Source organism: Staurois parvus, unplaced genomic scaffold (genome assembly GCF_062004578.1).
Source record: "Staurois parvus isolate SC_StPar_1 unplaced genomic scaffold, SC_StPar_1.0 ptg000546l, whole genome shotgun sequence".
NCBI classification, from domain to species: Eukaryota; Metazoa; Chordata; class Amphibia; order Anura; family Ranidae; genus Staurois; species Staurois parvus.
In genome coordinates, this window is record NW_028318342.1 from 1,621,899 (window position 1) to 1,636,474 (window position 14,576).

Consider the following 14,576-nt stretch of genomic DNA (forward strand, 5'->3'; position numbering starts at 1 on the left):
AAATTGGCATTAGAGGATAAAGATCTTTGCAACCAGATTTTGCAGGATTGCACTAGTAAGAAGCTGCTGGAGTTTAACAGGGTGATGTATTCCTTAGTCAATCAGGGCAGGCTTCTATTTAGTGAAGTGCAGCCTTTGGCTGAAATTTGTTCTGAGCTAGTTCTTTCTGGTATTCCTACAGACCAGGGGTATTGAATTAAAATTCAAAGAGGTCCGGTCACTAAAATGCCCATCAGTGTGCCCCCTTTCATTAGGTGTCGCCATCAGGGTGCAACTTTACATTATGTATTCCTATCACATCAGGTGTGCCCATAAGAGTGCTTGTTTACATTAGGTATCCCCATCACATTGTCACCTTACGTCAGGTATTTAGGTCAGAGTGCCCCCTTACACTCAAAGTACCCCTTTCTATCATATTTGCCCATCAGAGTGCCCCTTTACATCATATTCCCAATCAGAGTGCCCCTTTCCATCACATGTACCCATCAGAGGGCCCCTTTCCACAGTATGTGCCTATTTGTGACCCCTTAATATAAAATGGGCCTGTCAGAGTGCCCCTTAACATAAAACGTGCCCATCAGAGTGTCCCTTATATTAAAATAAGAAGCATGCTGATGGGCACATTTTATGTTAAGGGGCACTCTGATGGGCATATTCTATGTTGTGCCCATCAGAGTGCACCTTAATATTAAATGTGCCCCTTAACATAAAATGTGCCCATCAGAGTGCCCCTTAAAATTCAATGTGCCCATTAGAATTCCCCTGTAAGACTACATCCTCGAGAGCAGACAGGAGCTGTGCTGGGATCCTTGCTGGATGATAGTGTACAGGCAGGGAGCAGCAGTCGGAGAGACAATGAGCTGAAAGGGTCAGGGCACACACGTGATGTCATGTTGCAGTGACGATCGCCCTGCTCAGCGGTGGATCTGTCATTGCGGGCTGGTGGTCCGTGCGGCAGCGTTGCTTGGGCCGTTCGTGGACCACAGTCCGCAATTTAGTGACCGCTGCTACAGACCACGATGATTTCTCTTCTCCTATTAGTATGTCGCAGATTGAGTCTCTAGTGTGGATGCTGGAGGATTACGAAATTGATTTTCTTGAGCGTTATTAACAAAGGGCTTTGTTAGATTGTATCACTGTGTAATCTCTAGACAATAGAAATGAAAACTGAACTCAAACATCATCAACACCAATGCATCAATCTTAGCCCTGCGTTGCATATGAGGATGCTGAGGGACAGTCCACTGTTAGAAAGTAGGGGAGCAGAGGATCAGGTGAGTGAAATGTATTTTACCATCCCCTAGACACAGTTAACACTTGCAGTTTGGGTACACCCCCAAGCTGCAAGCCCTAAAATGCAGCAAGGGAGGACTTTTAGAAAACACTAGCAGGTAAGTGAGCGCTAAAAATGGCTAGCTGCTGAAACACCAAAAAGGTACCAAAAAACCTTCCAAAGTAATAATATAAATAAGGGTGCAGCGCTTAAAACATGAATATCACATATATGATGATTGTAAATAAATATGAAAAGTGCAAATGCAATAATACATAAATAAATAAATCACAGTGTCAAATTAAATTCAAAATGACTGATGGTGTGCAAAGAGTGGTATTATACTTATAATAATAAGTCCATAAAGTGATCAAGTGATGACACTACATATTGTCACTATAAAGTGACCGCTGATGCTAAATAAAGTGCCAAAAATGACAAATAAATGTCCAACAAGTGATAAATGGAAGATCCAACTATGATCTCAAACGCTGGTGATCCATATCATCTATCCAACGATATGGTGATGTGCCAAGTAATGTAAGAATTGCGCACTCGCCAGATCTGCAATCAAATCACGCATTTAGAGATATAAACTCTCAGTAGTCAGTTGGAGGTCCCTCTAAGGAAATGTGCAGCCTGGTCTGGAGTTCCCTCTCTGGTTCATCTGCAGTCAGCAATAAGGAGGTAAAAAGGGAATTTAGACAAATAAAAAGAGAAAAAAGGGGGGGGGGACTTCAAATCAGCTGTTGTCTATAAAGAAATTGATGTCTATATCAATATTAATTCCCCCTGGATAAAGGGTTCCCATTTCAAAAATCCACTTGGACTCTAGTTGAGACACAGCTCTTCTATTGTTGGTCCCCCTCCAATGAGTACGTATGACATCAATGCCCATAAAGCTTAAAGAGGATGGATCCCTACATAACCTATAGTGTTTCGAGAGGGAGTGTTCTTTATAGCCTCGCTTAATGTTATAGACATTTTCGCGAGAGCGATCCCTCAGTCTCCTTGTTGTGCGTCCTGTGTATTGTTTGTTAAATGGACATTGTAGCAGGTAAACTACATTTCTACTATTGCATGTTATAAAATTCTCAATGTCATATGTTTTCCCTGTTACAGAGAAGATAAAAGTGTCCACCTTCCTTTTCCTGTTATTATTGCAAAGGCAAATTACGCATCTATTGCAAGGAAAAAATCCCTTCATTTCAGCAAAAAAAGACATAGTTGATGGAGGGTTCACTACATTTGGGGCTATTTTGTTTCTTAAAGGCATAGCTTTTCTAAAGGTAATTTCGGGTTTATCCGGTAAAATTTTAGCTAAAATCGGATCTGCTTTTAAAATATACCAATTATTATTAATGATCCTAGTAACGGCTTTATGTTGAGTGGAAAACGTAGTAATGAAGTGACATATTTTGGATTGTCTCTGCTTCATTGAGTCACTCAACATCCCATTTCTACTGGTATTAGCCACCAATCCTAAAGTATAATCAAGTGTGGATTCATTATACCCTTTTTCCACAAATCTGTCTTTCAAGATGGAAGCCGGACAGTAATATGTATTAAGATCCATGCAGTTCCTTCTAATTCTTAGGCATTGGCCTTTAGGGATGTTGGATAGCCATGCCGGATGGTGGCAGCTATCTATCAGAATCTAGCTATTCCGATCAGTATCTTTAAAGAATGATTTAGTAATGATTTTCCCTCCTTGGTTTAATAAGGTTAGATCTAAGAAATTGATACTGTGCATACTATACTCAAAGGTTAGCTTTATATTCAGTGTGTTGTTATTTAAGGTGCCAAAGAAATTTATAAGCGCCTGTTCTTCCCCTTTCCATATCAGGAAGATATTGTCTATATACCTCCTGTAAAAGGAGAGTTGTGGCTATTCCCTAGCATAAATAATGTCTTCTTCCCACCTGGCCATAAATATATTGGCCAGGCTAGGAGCAAATTTAGCTCCCATGGCTACTCCCTTGGTTTGTAAATAAAATCTGCTATCAAACCAAAAATATTTTTTTGTCATTGTGAATTCTACAAGCTGTAGTATAAAGGTTTTTTGTAAAAAAAGGCATGACATTAAAACCATCCAAATAAAATTCAACCGCTTGCATCCCATCAGAATGATCAATATTAGTGTAAAGAGATGTTACATCGGTGGTAACCAAAAATGTTGTAGGTTCCAATACTAGATTTTTGATGTCCTGAAGAACTTGCTTGGTATCTCTAAGGTAAGATGGGGTTTTGTTTACCAATGGTTGCAAGAAATGGTCTATATACTCGCCCACTCTGGAGTGATCCTATCCCACTTATAATTGGTCTGCCAGGAGGGTTACTAGGATTCTTATGAATTTTGGGAAGTATATATAAGACCAGTAATCTCGGGGCAGAGAAACTCCTTCTCTTTTTTTGTTAATAATATTATCCTGGTACCCCTTAAGGATAATAGTTTTTAAAGCTTTTCTAAACTGCGCCAAAGGATCCTTCTGTAGCAGGAGATAAGTTTCTCTATCATTGAGGATATTGTATACCTCTTTCATATAATCCTCTTTATCCATAACCACTACCCCACCACCCTTATTAGCAGGGCGCATAACCAAGTCTTTTTTCTCTAAGAGAGAATCAATAGCTTTCTTAGAGTTTTCACGATCCTGATAGTGTTTAACTTTAATAGCATCAAGGTCTTGCAAAACTGTTTCTTTAAAAACATTTACATGAGTGTGTGTTTGTGAGGGGGGATTAAATAAAGATGCATTTTTGAGGTTGGAGTTTAGAACTCCATTTGAGGAGGTGTTCCGTGTATTATTAAAAAAATATTTTTTAAGGGAGACCTGTCTCACAAATTTGTGGACATCAATGTATGTCTGGAACTTGTTAAGTGTATTTTTAGGTGCAAATTTAAACCCCTTATCAAGCAAATTCAGTTCCTGAGATGTTAATTCTACTTTACTTAAATTAAATATACCCTTTCCCATTACATCCATCTTTTTTTCAGGTCTGTTGACCCTCTTACCTCCCCTTTTTCCTCTGCTAGAGCTCTCCTTTTGCACGCTCGTCCTTCCCCTAAAAAATGAACCGGCACAATCCTTAATCCATTGCTCATCATAGTAATGATCAAGTTTTGGTGGAGGTGGGGGGATGGTGTTGTTATTCCTAAACTGTTGAGCAGGGGGCCTATATTATGGATTTCTCCATTGCTGTTTATATGGTGTCCCCCTGTTCACCCTTGGTGATGAATATTGTGTCCTTGGTCTGAAGGCATTACGTGGGCCTCCATGGTATTGTTGGTAATAATCCTGTTGTTCAACTGGGCCCCTATAATGGTTATCTCTATACTGTTAGACAATATGCAATAAAGTGAGCGCTACTAATAAAATAATCAAGCAAGCAGCTAATAGCACTAAAGATGATCACAACCACCTCCGGTATAAATAAAATATGCAAAGTGCAGCGCTTTATAACAAGTTATGAAGTTCGACCTCAAAAGTTCGATCAGAGATCGATCTGTACACACACATAAATGTTCATAGGATCGAGCGAACGATTAGTGAACACAGCTTGTATCGGATCCGGGAAATGGCAAGAATGCGCACTCACCGACCGCACATAGGAAATGCGCGTTTTGTATATCCAATCAAAAAGATGTCGATATTCCACAGGGAGAGATGTCCTCAATCAATCTGCTGGGCTTATGAGGCCTCCTAAGTTTGAAATGGATCAATCACGGCACACGTTCCTTCCAGGTGCAGGTATCCCTCCTCTGGATGATATAAAGCTGTGTCTGCCGACCCCTCAATGAGGGGCAAAAAGTGGAAAAGTACCCATAGTGTAGTATGTCAAGTATTTATTGATAAAGGAAGAATGTACAACCTAGGTCAGTAATGGTAATGTTGCTGGCAATATGCCAGAGAACACAGAAATAAAAAGTATGTCACTGACCCTTTAAAAGCAAGCACCCAGACCTCCTCGTGGTCTGGGTGGTAAAGAGGCGTCACAGGCTGTAAGTTCCTCCTGAGGCCTTTCGTGCTAAGGCATATCTTCAGAGGGGGAGGTCTGGGTGCTTGCTTTTAAAGGGTCAGTAACATACTTTTTATTTCTCTCCCTGTGGAATATCGATATCCGTTTGATTGGATATACAAAACGCGCATTTCCTATGTGCGGTCGGTGAGTGCGCATTCTTGCCATTTCCCGGATCCAATATAAGCTGTGTTCACTAATCGTTCGCTCGATCCTATGAACATTTATGTGTGTGTACAGATCGATCTCTGATCGAACTTTTGAGGTCGAACTTCATAACTTGTTATAAAGCGCTGCACTTTGCATATTTTATCTCTATACTGTTGTTTGGGGTACCAATCATAGTTCCTTGAGCCAATGTTATCATCCGCTCAGGGATGGACTTTTACCTTTCCTAAATATTATATCATAAATATCACATAAGTCAAGTGACGTAAACTGTACATTGTGTTGTAAATACTGCTTAGCATGTAATTTGTATATATTATGTAACTCTATCAATAAATGTATATTGCAGATGGGATAACCTCTTTTGTGTAGGAACTCTCAGATCTAGCTGTGTACATGTAAATACTCCTACAAGGATTGGGGTGTATTCACAAATACACAGAACATAGGTTAGCAACCATTAGCATTTCTAGATTTAGAATTAGGACACGATCATAGTCACATTTTCGTAAACTATAGTTATCTCCTATGTTCTAGTCTCTCAGCCCCACTTGTATTACATATGTGTTTATACTGTATATATTGTTTATGCATTTTTTAATATGTATTTATTCTGTTGGGGTTTATGGTGATTTTTTTTTTTTCCTAAGTATTATTGACACCAAATACTGTTATTTCCTCTGTGTTTACATTATATTATTGTTGACATATTGTGCTGATAATATGCGGATTGACCTTTGTTACATCATTAGTCCACATGCTTGCTTTAATTCTGTCATTTTGATTAATATTGTTTCCCCTGGTTCCTAAGGAGTTAATTTATTTTGCGCTACGTATAAATGTCCTCCCTGTTGCCTTAGCCAATCAGCTTGAGAAAGGAGCACATCGCATACCTCCCTGTTTACTGCACATGCTCTGAAACGTGTTGCGTCATTTCCGGCCTGCGCCGACTTCCAGTCTGGACGCTGCAGCCCACCACTGAGCGGAATCGCCTGCTTCCCTTTCCTCACCAGGAACAAGTGGACGCCCCTCCTCTACCATCCAGGATGAGATGCAGTGATGTAGATTTGTCAGCAGAGACCCTGTCATGTCACAGATGTGCTTGTTCTACTCCAACATGTGAGTGGCCAGTTGTGAGTGCCTTTATTTTTATAATAAATTATTTGGTGATACTACACTTAGAGGTGCTGTTTCGGTCTTCTGTTTCCCTAATCAGGATAACCTACAATACCAGTTTGAACTCTCAATCTGGCCAGCAGGTCACCCACTCGTCTACTAACAGTACTTACATATACAGTATGTTAAAATACTATCAATTAAGTGCCTCAAACCTCTACTCCCACTTAGAGAGTATTAGAAATAATCTTATGGGATAAGCAACACGTGCCAGTCTCTCCACATTCACTTCTCCTTTGATACAATATCACTGTTATCCTTTGTTAAAGACAAAGACTTTGTGTTGTACAAATTACAACCTGTAGGGTTAATTCCTCTAAATCCTGCAATTATATTTTTTTGAGGTCCTTGTAACATTGTTACTTTTTTACAAGACAATTTACGAACAACAAAAGCCCATATTTCAGTCCTGAGGAAATGGAAGTACCTTGAAACGCATAGATTGAATCATTGAATGCCTAGCTTCTCTGTAACATTTTATTTATTGATTGTTGTATTGAGGAAGATTCCTTTTGTGTCATATGAATGGGGGACTTTTTAAGCTTTTGTATACAATAAATGCGCATATTTTATTTGATACTCATTTTTAGTCATTTGTATTAGATATTTCTGGGCAGGCATACACAAAGTCCTGTATACTTTCTGTGGTGTTGTGCGTTTCTTTGATTTAGAGTTTTATCAATGATTCATGCAAATAACAGAGAGATCAGAGAGGAGACACACTTGACATTGTAAGTTGAGGCTAGTACACACGATAGAGGGATACGCTTTGTTCATTTTTCTTGTCTGAGGTTTACAGCCACTTTAAGGTAAATAGGTGACATTTTTATTTACTGTTTTTATGCAGAATGATGTCTTCTCTGAAGACTTAGATGTTTTTCTCAGGAGAAACACACTATGGCTAATGTATAATGAATAACATATGGTAAGCCATTCCATTTGATTTTTTTTCTTAAGTATACTTTATATTTCAAAGTATGCTTTCTATGCTTTAAGTACATCTTTAATAAAAGTTAAAATGACAGTTTGATTTGAATTTTTCAAAAGGCTGATGCTTGAAAGTATTGGAGAGAACAGCAATATCTGTACATTATACTACTTGATAGTATGTATTTCCTGAGAAAGTAGGTTAATAAATGTTGACCTTCTGTCAGTTTCTCACATCTAGCTTCAAGTTCTGTACTTTAAGTACACTGCAATTCAAAAATGAGATTTTGTATTATTAGGCACAGGGTGCTCAATAACTCAGCTTGGTGTACAATTTGAAATGCACTATGTATCTATGAACAATAAAAAATGAAGAATAGTATAAAATCAATGTTATTCAGATCCAGCTACATAATCAGAAACAGTGAATCTAATGTTACATTCAACTTGAACAGATTATTTCTGAAGGTAATTTTGTATTTTTGTTTTGTATTTTTCTACATAGAATTTCCAATAAATCGGAGACCAAAATAAAACTAAGTGCAGCAACCCAACGTCCTCTCAAAACCCAGGTTGTTTTTTATGACTTCCTTAAACAGGATGCTGAGGGGAAAACCATATGTCAGGTGTGCAGTACTGGTATTTTTCAGGGTGGGAGAGGCACACTTTTAATTCAAAGAAAACAATGTTTATAGAATTAATTACAAACACATGTGGGCCAATTGTAGTAGATTATTGAACATTAATCTCAAGTCAGCTAGTTAGTTGCTAGTCCAGAGGCGGACTGACCATTTGGAAACTCGGGCACTGCCTGAAGGCCCGTGGTCAGTAGGGGGCCCCATGAGATGCCCCTGGTACCTTTTTCATAGGCTTTTTTGAGTTTGGGCAAGGACACAGGGGCCCCATAATCCCCTATTGCCTGGGGGCCCCATGAGTTGTCAGTCCGCCCCTGTGCTAGTCTATTTAGCAATTAAAATGCCAGGCCCTTTATACAACAAAGTGCTTAGAAAAGGGAATTTTGAAGCCACCTATTGGGGTCGTTTAAAATAAATACCAAACCCTTTGATTACAATCACAAAAAGGTGTTTATGGAAAAAAGAAGCATTCTTGTCAGCTTTTACATTTCTGCTGCAGGTCTATTATGCTTTGTGTTTTAACCCAAATGTCAAAAAAAAGTAATCATGTTTTAACTGTTAACAACCTGGATCAATTTCTTTGTATTGTCCAGTATATTGCCTTTTCCATGTGGATGTTTCCTTTGCTGGTCATAAACAGATCTGAGCAGTTGTGTTTTTTTTTTACTTTTCCATGTACATCCTTAACTGAAACTCATTGCAACTGACACTGTGACGGACGCAGGATTGCTGTCACCAATATGCGACGATCCCACGATCGCTGTCACCAATATGTGATGGACGCAGCGTCAGACCCCTGACCTTCTCACCAAACTCGTGACCGAAGGACTGGCCAATCTGAAGCTGCGATGTCACGTGCGTAACAATGCCACACCCAGCCGCACCCGACACAACGATTTTCCAGCTAATGGACCACAATCGATGTACCGGCAGCCTGAGCGATTGTTACTGGGTCAGGTTAATTAGGCAATTAACCCTTCACACTGCCACCACCTCCTTTTTGTACAGAGAAAGAGGAAACTCGGCGATATCCGCAATAACACTATAATGGTTGAGGTAATCGTCTGTATAACACGTTCACCGCAGGCCAGTTATACAGAGGGTTAAACAAACACAGTAGCCATTCTCTTTAGAGGCAGGAATTCGTAAATTGCAATTAAGATCTATAGAAACAGTTCAACACTTTCAGAAGGAAAGATTACGGAAAAGTCAAAAAGGGGTGCAATAAAAATATTTACAGAACAAAGATGTAACCGAAATATATATATATATATATATATATATACACAGAAAACAACAGCACAGCAAAGAGATAGCAGGGAGAGGTTAAAGGGTTAAAGTACTTGCCAAAGTCCTGGGTTAGCAGATCAAGTTTCAGAGCAGAAGGGTGCTTTGATCTCCCTCTGTTTCGATGGTCAATGGGAAAATTCTTCAACTTAGCTCTCTTGGGTCTGACAGCCCATTTTGTAGTTCCCTAGCAGGGGGTGTCTCTGAAGTCAAGGACCAATGCCCCGTTTAGGGAAGGATCGTCAGGCGGAGGCCTAAGCTATAGCCCAAATCTCTCATAACTCATATTTTGCTCATAACTTTTCCTATGCACAAGTGACATTCCACCCGCAGGTAGATTATTATGCAGCTGCCTCTGAGGAGTGGGTAGATATGAAATATGAAATACATATTTGAATGGTGCACGAGATCTACTTTTCTGCTTTCCTATGTATTCCAGTCAGGGAGTGTGACCTACCAAACTGTCTCCTTGTGGCCAATCTGAAGATATGCCTGGTTTTTATGTAAGTCTCTCATACTCCAAGATATGAGACATAGGGGAAAAATGAATTTTTAAAAAGGTTATCTGGTTTCCTGCTTCTCTGGAATGCCTTGAACTCCTGGGAAGGCTGCATTATCTTTTTACGAGGTGTTAAATTGTACAGCTCTGGTAGACAACCCAGCATTTTGCTCAGAAATGTTTTATAGCTCTGGTGTTCCCTGCTGTGCTCTGGCCTGTGACACTTTTTAACACACAGGCCATGTGTCAATGTGTATGAACAGAGAGCAGGGGGGGGGGGGTGAGGGGACAAAATGGAGATTTATTAACAAAATGGAGGCTGCGTCCTTCACTGTGTGCACACTTGTTATAGACACCACAATCTGATATACATTTGTGGAGGTTCTCATTTATCCAAGTCATAGTATAGCTAGTAGCAGTTAGCCACACTTGTTCTGTAATGCTTGTCCAAAAAGCTTCTTCAGAACTGAAGAAGCCTTTTGGATAGGCTGTAACATGTCTTCCACAATAAAAAACAAGTTGATGCTACTTTTCTATTGACACATCTTTTTAAAAAATTACCCCCAGATAGCACTGAATTTTTCAGGAGCTTATCTCTGTGTCCAACTTAGTTTATTCTAGTTTATTCTAGAGCCCTGATGAAAGGGAGAGTACTGAGCCTCTGAAACGTGTTCACTGCCTGTTGTACTTTTTCTATTGTCTTTTTAAAATCAATAAAAAAACACTTTGAACTCTAAATGCTTTTGCTTGGCATCCTCTTTGGTTGAGATGCACATTGCTTACCAGTCTAGTAGTGATGCCAGGATCACAAGATTGGATGAGCAGAATTTAAACATTTTTGCTTGGCATAAAGCTCATATACATTTCGACATTTAGTAAATTTTAACTGTTTGCTTTATTTTATTATTTAAAAAAATTATACAATCAAAGGTAGAAAGGAATACTCCACAACAGAAATCTGCATGACAGCAAAGCCAAGAACAGTGGCAGAAAAACTGTATTTTTCTGTGTGAGTCTCAAGAAAAAGGAGTGGGGGAAGGATTAACCTACAAATGAAATATCATTTTAAGTGGGTCCATATCTTTACTTAAAAAATACTTACTGAAATCAACATTTTCGATGCTGTATACCAGCCGTAAAGCTCACTGTTGAAACTTCTTGGAGGATAACTCACAAACATCAGAGTGATTGATTGCTCTCCTATGAAAAATAAGAATATAGGTGAGCTTGGTGTTTTTAATATAATTCTTTCTGTTCAGCTCAACAGCTTTAGGTGATTCTAAATATAATCAATAGTGCCTTGCCTTCAACCTACTTTGCAAAATGTTTAATCTATTCCCTTGTGCAGCTTGTGATTCAAGTCTATAATATAACAAATTAAGCTCATTTTTACTAGCGGCTCACCATGTAACTTTAAGCTTTGTCAGTGACAAGAGATGACGTTCAGGTTCATAATACGATATGAAGCAAATAACATTGCATTAGAAAAGACAAGTGATTAAATGCAAGCCATCAACTAAGTACACAATACAGTGACGTCCATGTCATATATATTTAATCTCCTTATTTATAACAATTTTCCACAGATCCAGTTACTGCTCAAATAGAAATAATGGGAAGCATGAGGAATAGGAATAGTATGATAGCCTAATAAGAGATTACGAGTAGAGCTCATACCAACATTATGGTTTAATAAAATAATTTTATAAGACCGTATATGTGTGCTTTATGTCACATTTCATGGAAAAGATTTTTTTTTTCTTTTAAATCTTGAATCTAACAAAAACTTTTCTCTCGGGTTTTTTTTAGAAAAGAAAAGTATCAGAATCCCTGTCAGATTATTACTGTGTCCTTGTTGAGGAAATAAACGTGTAAATCAAAGAAAATAAGTGAGCGCTTTAAAGGACGAGCAGCTGAAACACATAGGACAACCAAAAAATTCCTCACATAAATATAAAAGTAAAGTGCAGCGCTAAAGAAAACAAAAAACAAAATAAAATAAACGCACATAAAGTCAATAAAAATAAGTCCGCAAAAATATGAGGGAGGGGGGAAGGGGAAGGCCCTAGGCCAAAAAAAGTCTCAAAAAAAGAAGGACGACTTCAAATGCCCATATACACTGATCAAAGATGTATATACTGCGGTAGAGATGGAGTTTGAAGATGTAGTCAGGGAACAGAGGTAGATGCAATCCCCGGATCAGTGAAGATCCCCAGATCAAGGAAGCAATCGTTCCACAAGACAGCAAGGAAGCAGTCACAGCTCCACCAAAGAGAAACACCACTCCTTCACTTCATATCAGCGGCATCTAGGAGGAGATATTTGTAGGGATCCAGAATTCGCAGGTACAGGACGCCGTCTATCTGTAAAGTGACGTTGTCCAGAGATACAGCGGACTGCTCTGGAACATTGATGACGATTTCCTTCAAGACCTGCACATAGCGGACTTTGTCCACCAATGGAATGGCAATGTTCAATCCGGGCTCCAGGATCCGTAGGAAGCGACCCATACGCTCCACCACCCAGGCCTCCTGCTGGGGTACGAAGAGAACCCCTAAGTTCCTTGGCAATTTGAAGGCGGAACCTCGCTGAAACTGCCTGTTCCAAGACTTGGTGGAGTTGATCTGATCGCCCCTCAGTCGGGCGCTCAAGGCCAGCCTTGACATTCTCGTCATGAATGTCAAGGCTGGCCTTGAGCGCCCGACTGAGGGGCGATCAGATCAACTCCACCAAGTCTTGGAACAGGCAGTTTCAGCGAGGTTCCGCCTTCAAATTGCCAAGGAACTTAGGGGTTCTCTTCGTACCCCAGCAGGAGGCCTGGGTGGTGGAGCGTATGGGTCGCTTCCTACGGATCCTGGAGCCCGGATTGAACATTGCCATTCCATTGGTGGACAAAGTCCGCTATGTGCAGGTCTTGAAGGAAATCGTCATCAATGTTCCAGAGCAGTCCGCTGTATCTCTGGACAACGTCACTTTACAGATAGACGGCGTCCTGTACCTGCGAATTCTGGATCCCTACAAATATCTCCTCCTAGATGCCGCTGATATGAAGTGAAGGAGTGGTGTTTCTCTTTGGTGGAGCTGTGACTGCTTCCTTGCTGTCTTGTGGAACGATTGCTTCCTTGATCTGGGGATCTTCACTGATCCGGGGATTGCATCTACCTCTGTTCCCTGACTACATCTTCAAACTCCATCTCTACCGCAGTATATACATCTTTGATCAGTGTATATGGGCATTTGAAGTCGTCCTTCTTTTTTTGAGACTTTTTTTGGCCTAGGGCCTTCCCCTTCCCCCCTCCCTCATATTTTTGCGGACTTATTTTTATTGACTTTATGTGCGTTTATTTTATTTTGTTTTTTGTTTTCTTTAGCGCTGCACTTTACTTTTATATCTTGTTGAGGAAATGTTCCTTAACATTGGGTGCTAATTACACCCTTGCACACATTGCCACCATTGCAAGTTATCAATAGGCAAATAATTTAAGGAATGCGTATCTATTATCTATTACTAACCAGAGATAGTATTAAGAACTTGACTGAGATTCTATACCTTCTCTTCTATTGAAGATTATTGTTTATGTCTTCCTGGGCCACATGCAGCAAAAACAGGGAAATTGGTGCACAAAACACAATTTTTACACTACTAGGCTAATATACTAACAAGGTGAAAATATTCACATCGTAAATTGTGTGAAGGTTATATTTAGTTATTCATTGATGTGCAGATGAAATAGGTAAACAGGAATTTAGTCCTGTTGAATCCTTTAGTAAACAAGCCTCTACATTAAAAAAATAACATTAAATACCTTAGGGCTCACTTACATATGTATGGCTCAATGAGATGAGGTAATGCATTGTGATATATGTTATCTGAATGGGCTGCCAAGGCCAACACAGCTTACCACAATACATAGATGTTATTTTGTGATATGATGCCATGCAAAGCAGGTGCATCAGATGTCCTTGGTTTAATGCACTGGGGTACTATTCAAAATTATTGGCACTGTGGTGCACCACATTGTTGTATGGCAACAGGTTTTAAGGGGATCTAAAGATCAAAGTAAAGTACTAAAATGGAAAATTATGAGATAATATTAGGAGATTGGGTTTGCTTTCCTACTTGCACTGTGGATGGTTAATCAATCCTATATGCTATATAATCTATCATACAAATATATTCTCAATAAACAAAATATGCTGTGCTACCCCTTTAAATAATGTGTTTAAATCCAACCAAGTAAAACAAACAACACACCCCTTGAAATAATGCCATTATTCCAATGAAGAAAATAATTAAAAAAATAAAAAAAAATAATACCAAAATATTAGTATATTGAAAGTCAACATCCAAATCAAGTCAAACAAATGTGAAGAAAATCATCATGGTTTCCAATGCAGTGATTTTTTTTCAATCCACCACCATGAACTATCATGCCATGCCAATCAATCAGTGCATATTTCAATGTTTGGATTATTTTTATGTTTGTGACTAACATTTTAACTTAAAAAAATCAACCTTCTCTTGCTGATTTAAGGCTCCAAGCACACTAGCATTTGTTAAGCTCCTAGAAGCTATTAAAAGTAATTTTTT

The 14,576-nt window shown here is 39.1% G+C and overlaps 1 protein-coding gene across 1 annotated transcript in view; it reads right to left on the reverse strand.

Annotated features, from left to right (window-relative positions):
- LOC149451205 (proton-coupled folate transporter-like) overlaps positions 1-14,576 on the reverse strand; it is a 395,966-nt gene that overhangs the window by 304,751 nt on the left and 76,639 nt on the right. The window contains exon 3 of the mRNA XM_089690900.1: positions 11,088-11,185. Coding sequence (XP_089547026.1) covers positions 11,088-11,185 — 98 coding nt within the window. The remainder of the gene's footprint in view (positions 1-11,087; positions 11,186-14,576) is intronic.